At 40.7% G+C, this 12,933-nt stretch overlaps 1 protein-coding gene across 2 annotated transcripts in view; it reads right to left on the minus strand.

Annotated features, from left to right (window-relative positions):
* Positions 1-12,933, minus strand: part of THSD7A (thrombospondin type 1 domain containing 7A) — a 686,730-nt gene that overhangs the window by 34,296 nt on the left and 639,501 nt on the right. For both annotated transcript variants that reach the window (XM_019508490.1, XM_019508491.1), the window contains 3 exons: positions 10,834-10,987; positions 8,168-8,309; positions 6,729-6,844 (listed from right to left, as the gene is read on the minus strand). In XM_019508490.1, the coding sequence (XP_019364035.1) occupies positions 6,729-6,844; positions 8,168-8,309; positions 10,834-10,987 (412 nt within the window). The remainder of the gene's footprint in view (positions 1-6,728; positions 6,845-8,167; positions 8,310-10,833; positions 10,988-12,933) is intronic.

Here is a 12,933-nt window from a genome sequence, read left to right on the forward strand (position 1 = left end):
TGTATTACTCTGTGTGTGTGTATTACAGCTCCAATTTTTATATATACATATATTATATATTATACATTATAAGTGTAGTCATATAATTAGAGCCATAGATATATAATGGCTCCAATTTAGCACAGTGCTGAAGTACGTCTCAAAATTCATGTATGTATGTCTTTAAAAATGGGGATGAATTCCTCAGAGTCCAAGAATGGAGGACTCCAGTTTTGTAATTTTAATTCAGACATTGGCTACAACTAAATTAGGATAAATCCATTTCTCTGCTAATATATATCCTAAATTACAACAGGTAGCAGTTGGCAAATGAAAATGTATGACAGTATCCTGTACAGCTGCATCATGGATGAAAAAGACAGGATTCATTACAGGAAAGTAACAGCGAGTGTATTGAAACGGAGCTCCTTTAATATCAAGAAAGTCTAAAATTTACTACTGTGAAAAATTCGCCTCTTTCCAGGCACTATGCAGTGAATTAACTTTCAAAAATGAATATAATAGCTCTAGATGAATTTACTGCAATACAGTTAAAAAAAAAGACAACTGAACATCATTCTAAGATAACCAGACATAGATAACCAGACATGTTGAACCTATTATAAAATGGCTGCAATAGTTAATGAACATAAAGCCAGAAATTAATAACAACATTAGTAAGCACTCTATAAATAATGTACTGTGTATATTGTAGATTTCTGACCCTGATACATTGGCAGCCTTGAAATTTGCATTTGAAGTATCATTTACTGGGACATATTAGGCTGTTTTGTTCTGTTTTAAGTATCTAGCAATGAGTAGCTGTTTTTCCCTGTTATAGTTATTCAAAGCTCTTAGGGGACATCTGAAACCTTTGATTAGTCTGTGTTTGGATAATCAGGAAACTAGCTATCAGTCTTTGAAGTCTTCATCCCAGTCAACTCTTCTGAGTATAGACTCAAAAGCCCACTGAGTTGATTTCTACAACTGCAGAAAACACAAAGCTGGACCACTCAGCAGGACTGCTATAGCTGAAAGAAAGCCCCAAAAGGCAGCAAAAGCTAAAGGTAGGAAAACTAAGGTCCATGTTACAAGGATCTGGCTGGCTTGCTCAAGATTTATGAGCTGAAATGCAGCCAAGCCAGCTTTGGGAAAGCCAAATGGCTCTTGAGACTCAATTCTTTCCTATTCATCTATTATTTCCTCCCTGAGCCCCAGGTGAGTCCCCATGGATGGAAGCTCTGTCAGCCGATCGGGCTTCCAGCCGTAGCTGGTGCAGGGGTAGCCTGGGGTCATGATCATGTGGCATTGGCAAAAAGTGCGATTTTGTGGATTGAGCATCAGATCCCTCAGGTACAGTGTCTTATAAATATAATCCAGGTATGGAAGCTGCCCTATGTGCGTTCAAGATCAACATTCCATATTTCTGCCCACACTTGGCAGGAGGAAGCAGACTGTTAGACAAGGGTCTCTTCACACTGTACAACTTGGTATCCACAGAAATTATCTGTACATGTCAGTATGTATATTTGTTACTTAAGATATCTTTGTTATCTTAAGTAGCAAATATACAGTATACAGTTAACCTAAAACCTCTGTTTTAGGTTAACTGTATAAGCTGACCAACTTATATGAATACAGTAGCAAAGCTTGTCTTCTGATACAGACAAAGAGGTTGTTCCTAAATTTTTCTGATTCATAAGCACGGGTAAATGAATAACAGTAAGTTGACAGGTGTTGTTGCAAGAGAGGGACTATCCTTTCTTCAGGTATTTGTATTTTAAATAGCTGAAGAAAAAGAAAGGAAAAGTGCTGTGATGCGTTCATTTTGCAGCAGGCATACACAAAGAGACCCACTGCTACAACAATAACATTATGTTATTTTAACATAATGACGACTTAATAATAAGCTCTGGAAACTGATTATCCTGGCAGTAATCAGGATGACTGCAGCTTGTTTAGCTGATTGACCAACTAATGCAAGATTGTATAAAATTAAGACAATAACCACTGGTATGTAAAATGCAGAATTTTACTTTGCCTTAGCTTATATCTGGGTATCAAATGACAACTCTGAAGCTCACCAGATAAGATTTTAATTGGCGCTGAGGATAATTATATGTTCTATAAAATTTTAAATAATGGTATATTTACTACTATGAAATTTGGGTTAAGGTTTTTAAAATCTGATTTCTCTTATTTGAATAGTCATATATATTCTGTCTCTTTTCAATTAAGTATTTCACTTACCCTTCCTAATGGAAATATGCTACCCTTAAAAATGCTGGGGGGTTGGATCAAAAAAGTTTTGCTAAAAAGAATACAAAATGCACTGTGAAAGCATGTGATCAGATTAGAGACAGCACACAAAGTGTATACAAAAAATTGTTAAATATCCTTTGTTTTGGTGTTTTTGAAGTGGCTAATTTTCTGTTCGGCCACAAAGTTTATCATAAGCATGAGAACCCTGCAATGAGATTTCCATTTAAAAAGTAATAATTGTATGTCCAAGACATTACCTAAACTCATAGTTTGTTGATGGATATACTACTATGGCTAAATTATTTCATAAAAAAGCCTTCATTCTACTGAAACATTCATGTAGACAGACATCTATCTAACATCTCATTTCATTATAATAGTACAGTCTTGTTAAAATAGTCTGAGAGCCAAATTCTGTCTTCTAATGTACATAAACAGCTGTTATTAGGTTGTGTGACTAGCTGGCAGGCATCCAAAGGCTGAATTTGTCTCTGAGATTTCAAAATGTAAGTTGTCAAACTCATAGGCCTGAATATATTAACATGACCCATGTGCAAAGAGAACTTAGGATATGGACACACATACATTTGTGTCAATTCAGAAGAGTGGGGAATCTTGCCCTACTTTCTAACAGGCACAGGTGGTTAAGCCTGGATTGGGTACAATTGAAGGAAAACAGCTCCAACTTTAACTCTTCCTTATTCAGGGTTAAAGTTGGAGCAGTTTTGCAACGTCTGTATTGCTCCTGGCTTATCCACATGCAACCATTAGAACATAACAGATAAGCTGTGCTCCCAGGCATCACCTGCCCTTCTGAAACACACCCTCCCCCTGCCCCTACTTCTGAAAGAACTTCAAATGTACGTGTGTCCATCCCCTCAAAAAGAGAAAGCATGTCAGCTACCTGCATGTCACTTGACTTTGCCTAGAGACTGCAGGTTCAGGGATTCACTTGCAAACTGAGCTGGTAAGGAGTTGGTAGGGTCAGGAGGGACATACATTGCCTCTCATCTCCACCAGTCTTGCAGAATTTTCCTCTGAATTATAACACAGTCCAAACTACATTACCATATGAAATTAAGGTGACCTTGAATATATGACCACCTCCCAATAATTAGATTGTATATATAGAAAAGTTATAAACCTGTTATAATTTTCCAGGCATATAGTTTAATTATTGGAGGTCTGACTTGAATTTGTTCATCTCCCAATGCTACAGCAAAGAAAATGTCGGGGGGGGGGGGAGGGGGAGAGGAGATCAGGTGAACCCCTTTTCCTCTGACCCCAAACTTCTTCCCCCTAAAGCCTTCTCCTCCTGACCTTACTATCAGGCCCTGATCTCCCTGAGCATGTGGAAGTGAGGGACAAATTTCATAACACTGGTTGTGTTCCCACAAGCAGGGATGTGCGGTTGCCACAGGGAAAAAGCAGCTGCACAGATTCTTGCTACTGTTTTTTTGCCCCAGTGCACATCCCTGCACATGGGGTTAGCATGCAGAAAAATGCTCTGGGTGGGGTAGGGAAGGCTGGGGCCAGCACCAGGGCAGACCCAGCAGCCTTACCTGGGATTCTGGGGGCCTCCTGGGCCCCTAGCGGCAGTGATCTGGGAACACGGATCCTGGCCAGCAAATAGAGTGTGACTCTGGCCAGGCAGCTCTGGTTTTGAGCAGCACACACTGCTGCCTTGTACACTGGCCCAGTTTTTTTCTGCATGCTTTTTTTTTTAGATACTAGGATTTCCTGGTATCTAAATTTGACACACGTAATTATTGCACATGAATAAATTCTGAAGCATGTTGCTTTACAGTCTTTTCATTGACAGCACACAGAGCCCAGTCAGAGCAGCCCAGGCTGCCAGGGGACATAGCGTCAGCCTGCCAGCCCAGGGTGCTCCGACTGGGCTCCATGTGTTGCAGAGGGGCTGGCTGAGACTCAAGAGTGCTTCAGTGCAGGGTTAGCTGGCAAACAGCTCTCATGCTGAAGCAGCCTGGAACTCCAGCCAGCCGTGCTGCAGCACATGGAGCAGGGGGAAGCAGCCAGCCTAGAGCTGTTCCCTCTGGCCCAATGTGCAGCTGGGAGCTAACTGAGGCACAAGGGTGCTTCAGTGTGGGGCTAGCTGGCAGGCAGCCCCCATGTTGAAACACCCTCATGCTGCCGAGAGGCTGGCTGGGGCAGCATCTACATGTACACATGAAAAAACTCTGCAGCAAGGTACTTGTATTTCATAAGACTACCCTGCTGCAGGGTTTATTAGTTTCATGTACCCTAATAGGGACATATATGTAGATGCTACGATGTTTACTGAGCACTTAATTAGTCAACTGTGTAGTAAATATCTCGTGTAGACGTGCCCACTGACTTTGAAATAAACATGCCTGTAGTAATTTTCATATAGGCAAATTATTGTGAGTACTTACAGATTTTATTAATCCAGAATTGATACATTTTACCATTTTTGAAACTGCTGCACATTTTAGGACAGGTACTCCAGAAACACATTTCCAAGCAGCACTTTTGTACCTATTTATTAGTGGTATTATGAAGCTTCAGATAGAACCTGGTGATGATTTTGGCCCAGATGGTTTTATATACCTGGAAAAGGAGATCCCTTTTTCCTGGCTTTGAATGACTTGGAGTAGTTGAGCATGGAGACCTCTCCATTGCCCTATGGGGGCACCTCTACAAAAGTCTGTTATATTCTCCCAGTGGAGAATATAACTACACTATTTCTGGGGATGGGGGACTGCTCTCAGGTTCTTCTCCAACTTGCTTCTATGGCCTTTTGACTAGGAGCAAGCAAGACTAGGGGGCATCTCTATTCAAAGCCCTCTGGGCTTGGGGCTTGCACATTGGATGCCTGCCATAGATTTGGGAGTATCTAAAGTCCCAGGCTGAAGAGTCTGGGAGGTAGGATACTTGCCAGTGGTAGTGCCATGCAGACTTGAACAATTGAGCTCTGCTCAGTCAATAGAATGTGGAACTGATTTGGCTAATCTGGCCTGAGACACAAAGTTAATATATATAGTACAAACTATGAATGATATTATTCCAAAACTAAATGGCTTATGAATTATCATAGAGTTCATTGGGCTAGGCCTCAATAATGTTGATAGTGTTTCAAGCCATGGTGATCCCACAGCTCAGCACTGCTCAGCATGTGTGTATACTCCAGATCTGCCCCCACAGAGGATCCATGTTCTAAGTAGCCCCCCACTCATGACTGGAACTGGGTGTTCTTGTTATGAACCCTGGAGAAAAAAAAAATAATATGCAGAAGAGGTGCAGGGCAACCTGGCCCAGCTCCAACTCATGGAGGACAGGGCCACACTAGTTATATGCAACAGGATGAGAAGGCCACAGGGTGAACTGTTTGGGGCCCTGTTTGGTGATGTTTGCCAGACATTCAAGGCTGGTAGAAAAATAGGAATAACTGGAAATGGTGGGGGGGAATACATAGCTCAGGCATGGGAGTAAAGAGTAAATCAAAATGTATTAAATGCAGTGGCTCTCCATGACTTGAAAAAGACTCAGCACCGAGGGGGACCAAGCATCTTCTGCTTTTGGCAGCAGTTTAATGGTTGACGGTGTATTGAATGAGGTTTTCATTCAAGACAAGGAGCTTTTTCCTCCCATACTGACTGGGGAGAAAACCCATTTTATATTTGAGTAAATATGGTATTTTTTTGCCTTAAAGATAAGCCTTAGGAAGCAGATGCCAGCTAGGGATTCCACTGGAGAGGGTAGAGGGAAACTGGTAACACAAAGCTAGTGTGGAGTTCCCAGGATGAGTCTGCCCACAGATTATTGTAATCTCTTGCTTTCCTCCAGAACATGTAAGTAGTTTTGTATCCTGATTAGTTTGGTGAAGGAGGGAGCAAGGCAAGTTCAACAATTTTCTGTTGGAACAACTGTAACAGGTACATGCAATTAAGGTGATGCATCTGCTGAAGAGTACTGCTTCAAAACATGCTTATTGTAAAAACCTTAACCTTCTTGATGTTGCAATTTTCTCTCACCAACTTGGATTTCTCTCTCTTACACAGCTGGGTACAAGAAGCAAGCACACAGCCTAGCTGCAGAATGGCGTAAACCAAATGTTTCATAACACACTGGATAAATGAATGCTTCTGGCACCTGGCCAAGGCACTACACAGAAATCACACCAAATTAGAATGATGATTAGTATTCTGATTAAGATTTATTACCTTTTATTCACCTTGATTGCTTATTGTTTCCAAATCATTTCCTTCAGGATATAATAATTAGCATACCTTTGTGGTTGCACTCTTAAGTAACCAGGGAAATTATATGAAGAAATCACTAATAATGACAAAGACTCACTTCAAGAGGTACTTAACAGTCCATGAATAGTGTTGAGAATGAGCTGTCAAAGATGGGTTGCATGGAGTACAGGTCAGTTGGTACAGCATGAATTGAAGCTATTAGGGAAAAATTTATTCATAAAGTGAAAAATAATATCTACTCACCTCCTCACAGTACTTCAGATCAACTGATCTGCCATCACTGCGAACACAATCTAGCATTCTTGTTTTGATACCATTGCCACAGACAGCCTTCTCACTGAGCTGACAAGTACTCCAGTCTGGAAATATAGGACTCCATCAAGATAGCATGCCAATGATGTAGCTTTTCAATAATACTTAAATGATTTTAGATGAGGAAACATTTTGATAATAATTTGATTACACTTAGATGACAAAAGGCTGAAAGAAATAGGGTTATATAACCTGGAGTCGAGAAGATGGAATGGGGATTTGATAACAGTATTCAAATACCTGAAGGATGATTATAGAGAGGATGTAGATGGGCTTTCCACTGTGGCTATAGGGGAAAGAACTAGGAGCAACAAGCTCCTAGGAGCTCAAGCTTTAGCAGGGGAAATTTAGGCTGAAGATTACAAGGATCTTTCTGCTATGAGAGTAGCCACGCATAGGAACAGACTACCTACAGAAGTTGTGTAATCTTCACACTTGGAAACTTTCAAAAGCTGGTTATACACTTGGCTGGGATTGTTTAGTCAGGGATGATCCTGCCTTGAGCAGGGAGCTGGACTAGAAGACCTTAGGACGTCCCTCCAGCCCTACTTTCCTATGATCTGAATTTAATTTTTAATTCAAATGACCTAAAATACCCCTAATAACATTTTTGTTATAGAAACAAAGGATCACAGAGCCCACTAATGAGACTGGAAAAAAGTGACATTTATTCTATGGAGTCAGAGTCTTTCTGAAAAGTCAGTTATTGTATTCATCAAGGAAAAGAGGAGGGAGGGGACAGAGAGAGGGAGAATGGCTAGAAAAACAGGTTTTCTAAGAGGAGGGAAGTGATATTTCCAAATTACACATTCTCCCAAGAACATTTTCTCTGAATAAGACATTTTGAATTGGGTCTCACTGCATAACACATGACCTGTAACAGAACAATGGGCTCAAAAACCTGTATTTTGAATACAGTGGAATCCATAAAGGCAAATTAATTTTTCTACACACAGAAAACCTTCATGGGTAACAGGGTGTTATTGTATAAGTAAAAGACATAGGTAACAAAAGATACCTCCCCTTCACTCTTGAAAAGGGTGGTAAAACAGGAATTATTGTCAATGATCAGGTATGTGTGGAGAGGGGTATATGCAGAAGCTGTATCTGCAGCTTTTGGGAGAAAGGGCTGTAGCAAAGCCAGCCCAGATTTTATTTAGTTCCTGATAAGAGCAACTTTAGAAAGACTCTGAGGGACTCTGTTTAGCTTATATCTGTCAAAATATTTGCCCTGGTTAAAAGCCAGATTCTAATTAAATGAACCTGCCTAATGCATTATTTTTTTTACATAGCTGTAATGCTAAACTGCAAATAGGTAGAGATTTTACATTTTTTTACAATCTGTTATTAGATCATAACAAGCATAATACCTGTCACATTATAATCATAGTGGTAGCAGTTCTTGTTCAGGCTGCAGAGTTCTGTCTCAGTAGCAGCAGGACAACCCTTTCCATCATCAGGTAGTCTTAAGGGTTCTGCTGACCTTTCACGCACACTACTTCTATTGCAGGGCTTGAAAAGGAAAACAGAAAAAAACCCCTCAACTTATTTTAATCCTTTCAATGTCCCTTTACGTAAAACCATCTGTAATCTTTTGACAGAATGCAAATGATAAACAATAACATTATCCCTTGCTTAGTAATCAGAAAAGAGTTCATTTTAGGGAAATACATAGTTTGTTATTTCAAATTGGTTTTATTACCTATTTATGAATAATAATGTTGTTAATAGCTTAGTATTTCCCTGTATAGTTCATATTTCACTGACAGTGCTTTTAAAATGACAGACATTGTGAGCTGTCTCTCCAGAATCTGTAGCGCACTGACTCTGAGTCCCCAAATTGGGAAGCTTGCTTTTATTCTATGTTGCCTGGTATTCTCACTTGAATTGTACATAGACAGGATATATGGGGATGATGAGCTGAGCTAACTTTTTCAACTCAGTTTTTTGCCTATAGCATTTTGCTCCTTACCAGTTATCAGTATTGGCAGTATATGCTTATGGCCACATCCAAGTCCAAATTCACCTCTTAAGAGGATCTGACAGAGTTTGAAAATATTAATTGTATTCCTAACCCTACCTGTGCAAGAGACACCATACCATTTGGACATCTAGATCAAAAAATATTTTTTTAATGACAATTTGCACGTCTCTTACTGACAGAAAAATGTTTTTACTGATGTGATTTTACTGTTATTTAAAGAAAATCTTGGGTTGGCAGCTCCTTGTGATTGCAGAAGTGGTTTTACACATTGCTGCCCACAACAAAAGGCTCCCCTACACTACTGACCATGCCTTGCAGATTCTGCCCCCTCCCACTTCTCCTGCCAGCCTGACCCCTGTCAGTTCTGTTCCCCCTGTCCTGGAAAAACTCCCAGCCACTGCCTCTTCCCCTCCCAGGCTGCAGCTCCATCTTGGCCGTACTCCCCTCCCCCACCCATAACTTGGATGCAAGGCAGGAAATGGGCACAGCAATCCAGCAGCACCACATTGCTGGGGGTGCAGGTGTCTAGCAGGCTCCAGTGAGTGCAAACTTGGTACATGCAGAGTGCTGTGCTCCTGCTTGAACAGAAGGTCACATTGCTGTGCTCTATCTTTCTTTCAGTGCTCAGTGCTGGTCCAGGTTTTTCTTGTCATGGAGCTTAAAGCTGCAGTGGCTCTGTGTTTTTATGGAAGGGAAAATGTTTTTATGGACTCTTATGGACATGACTTTTTAGGGAGGTTTTTAACAGTGCCAATACATTTATGGAGAGTTGGCAACCCTGATCTCAATTCCAGTGTGGGCTTCTGAATATGCTCAGAATGGCTCCACTGCATAGTCTTATTTCACTCTCACTCTCTGCTATAGAAAGTATCTAAATTCCACTTAGGTTTCAACATTTTTTTTGGAAACAAAATCTGACTAGCTATTGGCTGATGGAGAGGAAAGAGATCCTTTGTCCTCAGCTTGTGCTTCCAGTATGTTTTCTGTATTTTGCATAAAATGGATAAAATGTCGTAACAGCGCTGGGAGCAGGGGCTAGGCACAAGAACTCCTACAGCAGTGCCCACCTCCCTGGGCAAAAGAATTACTCTACAAGCTCTTTTTGTGGACCCATGCCTCTTCCCCTCTTTTTGCCCAATAAGCCAGCTTCAATAGGAGCAGTTCAATGTGCCCTTGGCCCTGCCTACCCCATGGCTAGATGGTTTGGACACTTTGGGGGATGGGAGATGTGGGTTCAAACAGGCTCTGGCTCAGAAGGACCTAGAATCTGGATGTCATGCTCCTTAGGCAAGTGCACTGATCACTAAGCTTTGGCATGGGTGAGCTCCATGTAGATGTCTTATGCTAAAATCATTTCAGTGTTTTCCTCAGAGTGAGCTGGACCTGGGATCCCTATTGGATATAGCCATATAATTATAATAGAGATACCTGTACTTCTCCAAGTGGATTAGGACAGATGAAGTCTGCCTACTGTCTGAATAGGAGCTATGGTATCTATTCAGGGCAGAATAGTATTGGTCACTGGGGACTCACTAGACAGTCAGCCTTTTCTCTCACATTGAGAGAAAAGGAGCTAAATCTTATCTCTGGGTGGATATAGATTACACTCTAAGATGGGGTGCATAATTTTGTCACTCTCTATGGGAAGGATTTAGAGGTGGATTAGGATTTGAATCCTGCTTTGTTATTATGGGAAGTCCAAAATCAAGATTGAGCAGGTCTAAGAAATGTGCTGTCTCTAGATATTATGAAAAATGACTCACCCAGAAATATCCTCTCCTGTCACTAGGACACTGTCATCATTAATAAGTCATCTCTTGAACAATTGCTTTAGATGGAGAAATGCAAGCACCTCACCTTTTAGAAGGAACTGTTGACAATTTCCCATTGACAATCCTGCTGATAATGGAAACTTACAAAATTGTGTATGTGTATTTACTGTTATGTACAACATCTTCACACTGTAACTTCAGGCTTTTCCTTATTCAGGCATTTTTTCTTTTTTTTAAAGTCTTAAAACTGTAGCCATCAGATTGTTAACATATTTCTTACCAAGGAACACCTAGACCACTGGCCCCATTCAGACATAACACAGTCTTCAGGACATGGCAATGTGCACTTTCTAGCACCGAGAGGCATCTCTTCAAGGTCACACAGGTAATCCTCCACAGTGTCAGAAGGGCCATCCACTGTATTTAGCATGCACCTGGAACAAAGGATTCTATTTGTCGTGGACTTCCTAAAACTGCATTCATTAAACTACATTAATGAGAAACATTTAAATAGTTTATCCACAGGGAATGAACAGTCAACAGATTCTTCATCATTCTTGATGTAACCTAATTAAATAAATAACCTACAGAATATGCAGGAGAGTCTAAGAAAGCAGAAATATTGCCAGCTCTTATGTAGTACATCAAGTCCAGCAGTCCAGGATACTGTTTGAAACTCAGAGGTCTTATTGGTTCTAACCCCGTGCTGTCATAGACTTACTTAATGAAACTGAGGAAGTTCTTTGCCTTAGTATAAACAGTGTATTGGGTAACCCATCTTGCTTACCTCATAGTGGTCCAGTGTGGATTATTTTATTAATGTTTTTAAGTAGTTTTGAGATGACTAAGCAATTGTTGTTTATTTTTATTTGTATTCCTTATTTTTCACTCACATAGCTTTTTTCATCTCCTAACCTATTCCTTTTATTGTTCATATCATCTTTAAGTATATCACAGATCACTTTCAGGTTAAGAAGGGAGTTAAGCAAGGCTGCCTCACTGCTCCAACACTCTCCTCAATATTCCTTACTGTGATGTGACATCTGACCACCAACAAGCTTCCAGGTGGAGTGGAGCTAAACTACCAAATGGATGGTAAAATGTTTAACCTCAGCTGACTCTGAGCCAAAACCAAGACAACCCCAACCACAATCATTGAGCTTCCAGTACGCTGATGATGCTATAGTGTGTGCTCATCAATGTCTTTACTGAGGCACACAAGAGGAGACTTCTGCTTATCATTCAGAAGACTAAAGTCTTCTGAGTTGCAACAAAGTCTGTCAATCCCAAATTGGCCTCCTCAGCCATCTTCAGATCCACAGATAAAGCAATCATGGAAGCCAATCATCCTTCAACGTGAGGGATTGCCAATGATTGTTCATATCACCTTTAAGTATTAGTGAGGAACCAATCCAGGCAAGAGTGCAATTGTGTCAGATGTTATATTTCCACAAAGGAAAACAAAGGAGTTCCACTCAAAACAGTTTTGCCTTTCTTATCCCTTCTGCTGAAAAAGGACATAGGTAATGTTGCTCAAATGAAAGGTGTTTGCATTTACTTCTGAACACTGAAAAGGAGAAGCCTATACTAGCCATTCAACCCATCACTTTGACTGCAATATTTTTGATACTCTGCCATTCTGTTACATAGCCATTTCCCATACACCTATTGTCAGACTGAAGGCATTTTAAACAGATTCCCTTAAATGAACATACACATACTATATCTGCAGAAATCTACTGTATGGAATTAGATCTTTAATGATAGTATATGGATGATGAAAAGAAAGGAGACTTTTCTCTGATAGTCCCAAAGGGCAGGAAATCTACTTCTTTGGCATCAATAATATATTTTCTTCTCTAACTTTGGTGGTAATGTCAAAACCTATTTGTCTGTAAGCAGTAGGTCAAACAGTCTTCATTCCTTTTGGGTGCGTGTTTGTGTAGAACAACCCCCTGGCAGATCATGCCAGATCAATATAGTTGTTACAGGAGAGTAATTATGCAAAATTTTATATTTGTGACAAACCTGACAGCTCTTGGCCAGAAAAGTCTGGGGACATGGAGAAGCTTTAAGAAGCTGGAAAAGGAATAGCTGATTATCTTTGGGCATGCTCTGGGCTGTACTGTTTGGTTTGGGGACAGAGAGACTGCTTAACTCCTTTGGAGGGGAAGAGAGCTTCTGGCTGGCTGGCCTTTGCTCCAATAAAGGCCTTGACTAAAAGAAACTGTTTGCTTTGCTCCTTAGGAACTGTGGGTTGTACTGGATCTGCCCAACAAGAAGCAATGTCCCCGTCTCAGGAGAGGAACTGCATGCTCACTCCTTGAGTTGGGGCTCAAAGAACCAGGGAAAGTGAGAGACTGAAAGGTTGGGGGTCTCA

The sequence above is a fragment of the Gavialis gangeticus genome, unplaced genomic scaffold (assembly GCF_001723915.1).
Source record: "Gavialis gangeticus isolate Ggan-Ray unplaced genomic scaffold, GavGan_comp1, whole genome shotgun sequence".
NCBI classification, from domain to species: Eukaryota; Metazoa; Chordata; order Crocodylia; family Gavialidae; genus Gavialis; species Gavialis gangeticus.